At 36.3% G+C, this 11,210-nt stretch overlaps 1 protein-coding gene across 1 annotated transcript in view; it reads left to right on the forward strand.

Annotated features, from left to right (window-relative positions):
* The window catches only part of DNAAF11 (dynein axonemal assembly factor 11), a 33,856-nt gene extending 22,872 nt beyond the window's left edge, over positions 1–10,984 (forward strand). The window contains exons 11-12 of the mRNA XM_014253141.2: positions 1,567–1,652; positions 10,798–10,984. Of these exons, the coding sequence (XP_014108616.2) occupies positions 1,567–1,652; positions 10,798–10,984 (273 nt within the window). The remainder of the gene's footprint in view (positions 1–1,566; positions 1,653–10,797) is intronic.
* The last annotated feature ends 226 nt before the right edge of the window (positions 10,985–11,210 follow it).

Genomic DNA, 11,210 nt, shown 5'->3' on the forward strand with positions numbered 1-11,210 from the left:
GTCAAAGTCCTTCTTGAACTCCTTCAGGTGCTGTGACCACTTCCCTGCGGAGCCTGTTCCAGTGTCCAAACACCCTCTGGGTAAAGAAACTTTTCCTAATACCCAACCTAAACCTCCCCGACACAACTCCAGGCCATTTCCTTGGGTCCTGTCACTGGTCACCAGAGAGAAGAGATGAGTGCCTGCCCCTCCTCTTCCTCTCATGAGGATATTGAAGACCTCAATGAAGCCTCCCCTCCATCTCCTCCAGGCTGAAGAGACCGAGTGACCTCAGCCACTCCTCATACAGCTTCTCCTCCAGACCCTTGACCATCCTCATGGCCTCCTTTGGATGCTTCATGTCTTTTTTAGATTGTGGTGCCCAAAATTGTACACAAAAATGTAAATATTAGAAGTCATAGTATTAGTATCATAAATATTAGTATAATAGAATAACTTTCAGAAAGCTTCATTTTATTAATTTAGTCCATTTTCCTGTATATCACAGTCTTCAAATTTCACTGTTTCACTGTTATCTTTCCACTCTGCCCAAAGTAGGCAAATCCTAACCCTTCCCTAAGTTCCAAGGTCAGTTCTTGTCAAGGATGCACTTTCTTACGAGTGCAGAATCAGCATGTTTCTTCACCATCCTTGATGGTGTGCTCTGAGGACAAAGTAAGGAGCACGAGTCTCAAGGGGATAAATGGAATTAATTTCTGTTTAAAAAAAGAACACTTGGGAAAAGGGAAAATAGAAAGAAACAAGGCTTTCTTTCCTTTATCAGAGCATGTATAGAATCAGAGGGATTCAGCCTCTTCAGACTGATTTCCAGAAACAGACGACAGAAGCTGTCTTTATATCATTTGGGGTTCAGAATGGAGACTAAATTCACAAGGCTTCTGGAAGAGACTGCTCTCAAATCAATTGCACTATGAAAGTCAATACAATGAACTATTTGGTGTAGTTCCTGTTCTTCTTCTTCTTTCAAACGCTTAACGGATCCCTCTCTCATGCTGTTCTTACAAAGGGAAAGATCCTTTTGCAATGAGATACCCTTTTGTCTGTAACACATCTTCCAAAAAATCACAATGGATGTGTTTTCTTTGAGAAGGGGAATTCATCTGGACTTTGAACCTAAGTTTCTGTTTTAGCAAAGGAGCTGAGGGAGTTCGTGATCACTTGTCATTTGTGCGAGTAGAAGTCCATACTAAAAAGCTGATTTTTTAATAATGTCAGAACAAGTACTTACTTGGACACCAGAACCAAAATGCAATCAGTAATGTGCATTATTAACAAGGTGCTAAGATGGTATATATTTAAATGCAAGTAGATATATATATTTAAATACTCTTTCATGTATAATTTTATAAATGTTTGACTATATTTCCATTCAGATAATTTGGTTTAACTTGCCTTATGTCTCTGTTCCTTGCTGAGTGAAGAGTGTTAAAATATAACAGAGTAAATGTCACAAGAGAAAATTTATGCAGATGTTCTCAATTTTCTATTTTCGAAAGATTATTTAAATGCTTGAAAGCAAAAGTGTCAACTTTTATGAGAATTCTGTTTTGTCTATTTTTGTTTTAGGCTAAAGAAGTAATCCTGGCTAAGCAAAAAGTTTCAGCTTCAATTAAACATTCTGACTGCAATACACAGCAAAAAAACACGAGAAGGTAATCCCTTTTTATCTTCTGCTTCAGCTTTATTTTTATAGTGTGTTATTCACATGCCAGAATATGTACTTCTTTTATGTTATTGTTGAAAATATGAAAATATGAAAATATTGATTAGTGTAGAGCAAAAGTATGTCTAAAAGCTTTTAATAACCTATCTGGTGCTGTTTATTAAAAAGTGATCTCCTTCAACAGCAGAGCCAAAAAAACACTTATTTTTGCCTATCAGTTTCTTTCCATCAGCTCATTCATTGGTAATTGGTATGCACTAAAAAAACCTGGTATACGCTAAAACAAATTCACCTACTGAGAATGGCCTTCGCAGAGCTCCTTGCTATGGAACCCTACTCTGGAAACCTTTTAGAAAGCAATTACTTTGAATCTCTCTCATGAATGTATCTTTTCACTGTCATACAGGTTGATCTACTGCTTTAGTAAATAGGTTCAAAAAACAATTCTGCAAGGTTTTGTAACAGATCCATCCTATTATATGTGACACCAACTCCAGCCCTTGAAATCTTTTAATTAATGACTGCCCAAGGCAGGTGAATATCAGTGATGCACTATTTTCTGTTTTTACCCTTAGCAAGTACTTTTGTAGATAGACAGTAGGGTTCATGGACACTTGGCCTAAGTACAAGTACCATGATACTTACTTTAATCTGTCCTTTTCCTTTGGTTATAGCCAACGGTATTCATACCAGAATAAAATATTGTAATAGCAAAGTTCCTTAAGCTGTTCATCTGTTTATATTTGAAGTGTTGCACTTGTTTCCTTGTTTGATTTCATTCTGTTGAATCCTGTTAAAAAGGCTAAACAGTTAGTAAAAAATGGCATTTTGGATTGTGATTGTTCTTTGTCTCAATACTTAGGACACTGGCAAAATGGTTCTGCAAGAGTCAGTTGTAATTAATTCTACTTCTTATTTCTTGTTTCTAATAAAAATCAAGCATTAACTTCTTGTCTTGATGATTTGCCTTAGGAGATGATAGGACACCTGCAAGAATTTCTTGAAATTACTAGTTAGCCCCAAGGACTGTACCCTTTCCTTAAGCAGCAGTCATTACAACAGTACATCACTGAGTATTTAAAATATTTTTAGAAGGTCCAGGTCAAATGGAGGATAACTACTCTCCATTATCCCTGGGAAGTCATGGAAATCAGGTGAAGTCCCTGGTGACTGGAAAAATGGAAATACTGCACCCATTTTTAAAAAGAGTAGAAAGAAGGCTGCTGGGAATTTGTGACCCATCAGCCTCACCTTTGGGTTCCTGCTCTGCCTGGGAATCATGGAACAGATCCTCCTAGAAGCTATGTTGAGGCACCTGGAGGACAGAGGGGTGATTCAGGACTGCCAGAACAGCTCCACCAAGTGCAAGGCCAACCTAGTGACATTCTGTGATCAAATGACAGTATCAGTGAACAGCTACAGCTGTCACCTCTCTGGACTTCTGTAAGGCCTTGGTTATGGCCCCCCACAACATCTTTCTCTCTGACTTGGTAAGAAATGGATTTGATGGATGGACTGGGTCAGGATTTCGTGGATCAGGAATTGGTAGGATGGTTGTGTCCAGAGGGGAGTAGGCAATGACTCAATCTGTGGATGGAGATCACTGACAAGTGGTGACCCTCAGGGGTCCATACTGGGACCAGTACATTTTCACATCAAGTACACTCTCAGCAACTTTGTGGGTGACTCCAAGCTGGGTGGTGCAGTTCACATGCCAGTAGGTGGGATGCCATCCAAAGGGATGTGGACAAGCTGGAGAAGTGGGTTTACATGAATATCATCAGGTTGAACAACGTCAACTGCAAGGTGGTATACGTGGGTCAGGACAACCCCTGGAATAAATAAAGGCTGAAAAAAGAAAGGATTGAGAGTGGCCCTGAGAAGAACTTGGGGGTATTTTGGTGAATGAAAAACTGGACATGAGAAGGCAGTGTACACTTGCAGGCCAGAAAGCCAGCCATGTCCTGGGTGGCATCAAAAGCAGCATGGACACCAGGTTGAGGGAGGGGATTCTCCCTCTCTGCTCTGCTCTGATGCAGAACCCACCTGGAGTTCTGCATCCAGCTCTGGGATCCTTGCTACAGGAAAGACATGGATCTGCTGGAGCCAGTCTAGAGGAAGGCCACAAAAATTATCAGAGGGCTGGAGCACCTCTCCTATGAGGAAAGGCTGAGAGAGTTTGGATTCTTCAGTCTGAAAAAGATAAGGCTTGGGAGACCTTCTAACAGCCTTTCATTCTAAAAAGAATCTTGTAAAAAAGATGGGGACAGATTTCAAGGCATAATTGTTTTAAAGTAAGAGAGGGGAAATAAATAAGAAAGAATTTTTGTGTTATGAGAGTGGTGAAACACTGTCACCATTTGCCCAGAGAGGTGATGGATGCCCCATCCCTATAAACATTCAAGGTCAGGTTGAATGGGGCTCTGAGCAACCTAATTTAACTGAGGATGTAACTTGCTCATTGCAGAGGGATTGGACTGGATGACCTGTAAATTTCCCTTCCAACCCAAACCATTCTGTGAGTCTATTCTATGATTCTTTGCAAGAGGAATAGTGCTTTTCCACTGAAGTGCAGCTAAATCTTTAAATGCAATTCAATAAATAAGTTAATAAAACAACTTGTGAATTATGAAAATACATTTCCTTAGAACTCTGTTTGCCTTTAGTTTTGTCAGCATAGTAAATGTTTAAATAATAATAGGAGCATGGAAGTAATAATGTGAATTTATGCCCTGTCCTGCCAGCTGATGAACTAAAGATATTCTGTGGCATAGTGAAACTCCAGGTATTGTGTTTGATTTCTATACAGTTTTAAGTATTTATGAATCTGCTTCCTGCAGATTTTGAGGGCTAAAATATTACAGGAATATATACCACAAAAGTAGAAGTAGGAAGAGTCTTTGAATTACAATTCTTTCTAAAAATAGTGTTTTGACCTCTTTAGCTGAAAAGTTGCTGACTAGCCAGATGTTAAAAATTTGCTGAATAGTTGTCTCTTAGATTACAGAAGAACATTCATTACAGTGATTATACTTGACAGCTACAGATGTCTTAGCTAAATGCTGTCAGACATATAATCTGCCAAACTGTAATGCAGAGCTTTAAATCTCTTTAACTCTTGTTAGCTAGATTACATGATGATACTGTCATTACTTCTGCCATGTATGAGAAACTTCTTCTCTGACTATATATGAATCTGTATTTGGAGCATTCAAAGAGGCAAGTTTCTGTGGAAGGAATTTGACAGACTGATCTATTATATTTACAAAGCCTCTATTAATGTAGTAGCTGAGTGTTCCATTCCTTACTGGAACTGGCCTCACAGTTCAGCTGTAAGATGGCAAAGTTGAGTTCTCCACAGCTGTGTAGAGGAAATTCAGAGGACTTCTCTGAAGTTTTACTGGAAATCTTAAGAGTAACAGTTACATAAAGTCAACAGTCATTTTCTCATACCTTCAGCTTTAGACTATTCTTCCTTTAGTAGTTGGAGAAGAAAAAAATTAAATAAAACTGAAAATGTCTCTGAATGTAAATATATACACATTTGAATTCCTCTAGTAATGAAATATTCATAGGAATAAAACCTTTTTCATTCATTTTTTGAGTTTTCTTCTTTTGCTTTTGTTTTGTTTTTTGTTACTATAGATCTTTATATACAGAGAGGCTAATAAATATAGCCAGAGAATGGTTTAATTTGAAGATGCAAAGGAATGGAGTGGCAGTTTCTGCAGAACTGAAAACTAATCAGCAAGTCCTGATCTATACACATATTTTATATTGAAGTAAGGAATGTAAAGTAGAGGTGATTTCTATCTTTGTAGTTCAGGCATTGCAAATCTGACTGCCCTAAGTATCTTTTCCCCTCTTAGCCATTCAGGATTGCACTGGGTGACCAAGTCAGCACATGCTCTAGAGAACACCATGTAATATATTAGGTTGGAAATCTGACTTACATTCTACTGGAATCTGTTCTTAGTGACAGTAAATATTGTTTGGGGTTTGGCAATTTTTGGGTTTTGTTTCAGTTTGGTTTAGTTTTGTTTTTTTTTAATCTGGATTTTTAAGGAGGAAAAAAAAAGAAAAATATGCTGCTGGATTGTCCACCTCTATCTGCTGGTTAACCCATAAATGCCTTCGAACAGGTTATCCAGTTTCAACCATTTTTCACTAATTCACTAATAATTCACTAATAATATGTAAGAGACATAAAATACATAAAATTACCTGTAATTTATATTAAACTTGAGACTGAGAAAACTTGAATGTTTTTAATCACTGTATTGGATCACTGTATTTTTCTAGCAAACAAGTCATGATAAGACTCATTAACAGAACTTCTTTTATCGTTTGAAGTTTCAGAGATAAAAAAGCTTTAATTTACTTTTCTTGGATAACTCTTTGGTTATAGTTGAGCTTTTCTTTGTTTATTAACTAATAAAGAATAAAAGACTGATGATTTCAAAAATTCTCTATGGCTATCTCACTTGAGATGTAAGTGTTGCTGAAGATGAAACATACTGCAAAGCTCTGTTTTACTGGATGACCCTGATTTAGCTTGGTTCATTTTGGTGGAGAAGAGGCAAAGAACAAATCTGTGTGAAAAAATTGTAGATGTAAAAGTAAGAATATTTCTTGGGGAGTGAGAAGTTCTAATTTGAATTCTAGAAGCAGTCTTTGTAAAGTGTCAGAATACTGCCTTTCCAGACTGAATGGCTGAAAATCTCTCCCAGTCTTAAATTCCTGCAGTTTACACAGAGGGATGTGATGAGTTGGAAGGGAGAGAACTGCGTGTTGTGAAGAGAAATACAGTAGAACAAAATGAGTCATTTCTTCAGGACTAGGAGGGGGAGGTAAGATGAGGTCAGAAACGGAATGGTGTTGCAAATTGATCTGAAAGAATTTCAGGAGGATTTATGTGATCTTTCAGAATGCAAATTCTCAGTGTCTAAACCAAGCACAAACATTTCAATGTGAAGAAAGCCAAGTGCATCTGAAGAGTGGCCTGACTGACCGATGAGTAAATGTGTGCAGAGATCACAAATGACAAATCATCAGTTCTATTGAGATGTAATGCCTTTGATAAACACCTGGGATTAGATTACAATTCTTGAGAGTAGAATAGTTTGCAGAATTACTATTTTCTAGCTAGCAATGAAGTTTTCTAGCTGTCATGAAGACATTGAGAACTTTCAGAATGCAAGTAATATTGTATGGGAAAGGAGGAATCATAGAAACTGTAATTCAATTGACTTCTTAGCCAGAAAGTGTAATCAGATATGACTAGGCAACATGATAAAAATGTTTTTCAATCAAATTACTCTCAAAGTATGGAGTTATTATCATTCTCATAGAGGCCTGGAGCTAATCAAAGTAGAGGGTGTGCATCTCCATCATTTGACTAACGAGGAGAACAAAAGGCGGGTTGCCTCAGAAATTATTTGAAAACTAATTTGTACATTGGCATCTGATAGTCCTTAATGTAATAAAGGTCAGAAGACTTCAGAAATGTGCCCTTCTGGAGAAAGCATTCTCAAGAGAACAGTTCAGTTAGTTCCTGATCAGTGCAGTCTGAAGTTATCTTAGGTTGTGCATATGGGACAAGGACAAAAGTCGGAGGGCAGAGATGGAATTTAAAGTTGCTTTCTAACATTCCATAACTTTGAAAAAACTTTATTAGAATAAAGTGTGTTTTCAGTGTTTGTTTCCTGAGTGTTTAAGGGTTTCAAGTTTGACTGAAAATTTTAATAGTGAAAGGAGAAAGAATAAGATAATATTATAGCCATAATAGCCATATATAAATTCAGGATCTATTTGTATATTGCAGGTATTGGAGCGTATTTCTTGCTTGCAGACAAGGTCAGTTTAATCAGTCACTTTTCCATTGTCTAGGGTGATAATGATTTTTTGTCCTGTTTCATTCACAATATTAAAATATTTGAAAAAGTGTCTCTCCAAAGTGGTTGGTTGTGACTCCAAAGTATCTTTAGATATCCTGATAAGAGAAAGGAAACTTTCAGTCACATGCCAATAACCATACATTCTGGATCAAAGATATGAGAAATTTCTAGCAATCTAAATTTTATTGAAATTCAGAAGCTGACACAGGAGAATGTAACTGTCAAATCATTTAAATATCAAGTATGGGGATTAAAGACTGTAAATGAAAGTGTAAATTATCAAGAAATACCAATTTATCAGATATGCCACATGTCATACACCAGATTGTTCAACAGGATGCTATAGTTATACAAAACTTTCTTTATTGTGGAGTCTTCTACTTTTATTCTTAAAAAACCTAGTCAGACTATGTGGAGGTAGAAATAGCCTTTCAAAGGGAAAAAAAATGTCAGGAAGAAATAAAGGATTTAATTTATTTTTGTGTGGCGCTTTAGTGTTTGACCATAATTTTTTAGGTAGAGAACACTGAGCAGCAGGTAGCAGTGCCAAAAACTGTGAACTTAATCTATTTTTAGACCTGAGCTTGAAATAGTTTGCAAACAGTGAGATTTTCAGATATGTTCTCTAGCTGATCCTTCAAGGAATATTTTTGTTTTCATAACATAACAAAGCAAACATTTTGCCATTGCTCGTGGAACAGCTTCAGCAACAAGATGATTTTTATTCTGCTAGGTGGAATTATGGAAAAAACCCTTGTTCTTTCTTCAAAAAATGTTCAGGTGGTTACCCTTGACTTCATCAATACCCAGCCTCTTTTCCCTGGATTGTGTGATGAGATCTGTGTTGTAGCTGCACTGATCTCAGCCTAACAGAGTCTTGCTTCAGCCAATTAGTATCATGGTAGCTGGGATACCACTGTGAAGCTTTTCCAAACAGGTATAGAATGTTTGATCATGTTCATGTAAGTACATGAAAACCCACTTCCTTTCTGGAAAAATTCACCTGTGCTTGATTCTCAGTCTTACTTGTAGCCTGTTGCTAACATACTTCGAGATTACATGTGTTGTTGCAATTTTGAGAATGGCTGATGCAATAACTTTTTCATAGCTTGTTGATGTGGATTGTTACTTATGACACTGTTAATTCATTTCTGGAGTACTGAAGTTTATTCTGCTACTAAGCAATAAGATATTCAAATTCCATTATTGTATTTTTATGAATGACAATTTGTACAATTTTAGAGCTGTTGAACAAATGTGAGATACCACTGCTAATTGAAATACTTCAAATTAAGGAAATTCTTTTCTAGCATGTGATGGAGGCACAGGCTGAGCCTAATGTATTCTCATGTTTATGCTTTTTTAGCTTTTTCTGAGGTGCCTCAGATTAGTGGTAAATGATTAGTTTAAGGGTCTGCTCTCTTTGTGATCTAACCAACAGCTACTGAAAAAGCAATTCCAGGTCACAGCACATTTCATAAATTACACAGGAAACATAAATGCACTTTACTTTCGGGGGATGAACATTTTTCAGAGTGTTGCCACAAATTGAATACTTTTATGTTTCATTAAATAGTATAGTGCAATATCAGAAAAAAATAATATGGCTTTATAAATTGAAGAATGTTCAGGATAAAGAAATAAGATCTTTCTTGTATGTTTCCATTACCCATAAAATTGTACTCTGAGTAATTTTTGTTTATGCCACTATTTGGAAAAGATTTATGCAGATTATTAAAGCAGGCAGCTTCTCTGGCCATTTTCTGCTGAAAAAAAAAAAAAAAAAGATCAAATTATTCTTTTAGTACAAGAAAAACCTAGTGGCATAGAGCTGAGAGAGGTGATTAGGCTGGTCACTGCCTGTTCTGGAACTCCTGCTTTCCTCAGCAGAGCACAGGAGCAGAGGAGGAACCCTCCCATGAGCTCCTCTGCATCTCTCCTTCAGTGGGACAGAGACCCTGCACACAGGTGGGGGCTGGGATGTCTGCTCAGATCTCCCAGAGCCTTGATGGAGAAGCATTGGCAGAATCTGGAAGCTGCCCTGCAAAACTCTCTTTCTTTTTAACTATAGATGGTGTATTATCAGTTTAAAATCTTTTATTGTGCTTTATATACAAATTTTCATTTCCTGTGTTGTTATCCATAAAATGCATTCTGTCATGCAGTGCCTTTGCCTCCCCTTTGTTTGTTCTATTTCTAAGGAGCCTTTCTAATCTGGGTAAAAAGAGTTTTCTCACATCTCTGCAGGGTGAGGCACTGTCTTTTCTAATGCTGAGCTGGGAACTGTGACTCAGTATAAAATGGAGTATGAAGATGTAAAATCATGTTGTAATTTGAAGAAATTAAACATAATTGTACAATTAAATTCCATTTTGCCAATTTTTCATGTAAACAGTTATAAACTGCATGAGCAGGTTAGATTTTTTTCATTTAATCGTTGAGCTCCTCTATTAGAAAACAACAATGAGATTAAATGCTGCAAGAAAGAGAGTATGTTTCAAATCTTTTATCATCATGTGATGTGCATAGGTTGCCTTAATGAGTGACCAGTATACATTTCTAAGTGTCATCTGAAAGAGTATCCTTAATAGCAATAGGATCTGAAAATTGTATTAAAACTCTGAGTTTTCTTATAATTTAATTTAATTTTTTTTCATAATAAAAACATGGTGAGGATTCATGTTGCCAAAATATAAAAATTAGCTGATCAGGGCAGACAAGTTCCCACAATTGTATTTTCTCTATAAATGTAACTATTTCTGTTTACCAAAGATGGACCTGTCACCTAGAAATTAATAGACAGTCAGTGGGAAGGAGCTGAGTAAAAAGGAACAGAAAAAAAAATAATTATAAAACAATTGGATTTTTTAAAAATTATCTTAGATCAAAAACCAATCATTTGTACTGTGATACCATTAGTCACCAGGTTGTGATATAAAGGGAATTACAGCTATCTAAAATTAACTTTTGAAGTCTGGAGACTAAGGATTCTTTTGTACAAAATCTTAGAGATTTTGTATTACTTTCATGTGTTTACACTTAGGGTTTTCATTTAGCAATCAATTCTCAAGTTACAAGAACTCTTAACCCTGGTTTAATTGGACTTTGTAGCAACCCTCATACCAAAGCCAATGTGTTTATAACCCAAAATAGAACCATGGAATCACATAATAAATTCAAACAGTTCTATCTGACACTGAAATTAAGTTTTTTCCATTTATTTCCCTCTTGTCTCAGGAGTGGACAAATTGAGAAGTTAGAAGTGGATCCTAGTAAATACACATTCCCTGATGTGACAAAGATAATCCAAGAAAAGGAACGAACTGGACAGGGACCTATAAAGCTCCAACCACAGAAGGTTACAGAGCCTAAGAAGAGCTGTGTTGATTTGGAAAATAATGAAGATGTTCCTCCCTTAATTTGAAACATTCTGAAATATTCCCTCTGTAAGTAGTGTGAATGCTTGTATTGAATTCATGACCCTATGTGTAAATAAAATAGAGCTGAAGTTGGCAATATCATTACATTTCCTATAAATAATTTTTTTTTACGACGGTGTTTTCTGCTGCGTTTTCTGTTAGTATATTACTATATAATTTTTTTTTTCTAGATTGTGTACTTAGTAAGTTAGAATTAGAATAGAGGTTTTA

The sequence above is a fragment of the Pseudopodoces humilis genome, chromosome 1 (genome assembly GCF_049639895.1).
Source record: "Pseudopodoces humilis isolate 2021_Gansu_Grassland_sample_001 chromosome 1, ASM4963989v1, whole genome shotgun sequence".
In the NCBI taxonomy this organism is placed as follows: Eukaryota; Metazoa; Chordata; class Aves; order Passeriformes; family Paridae; genus Pseudopodoces; species Pseudopodoces humilis.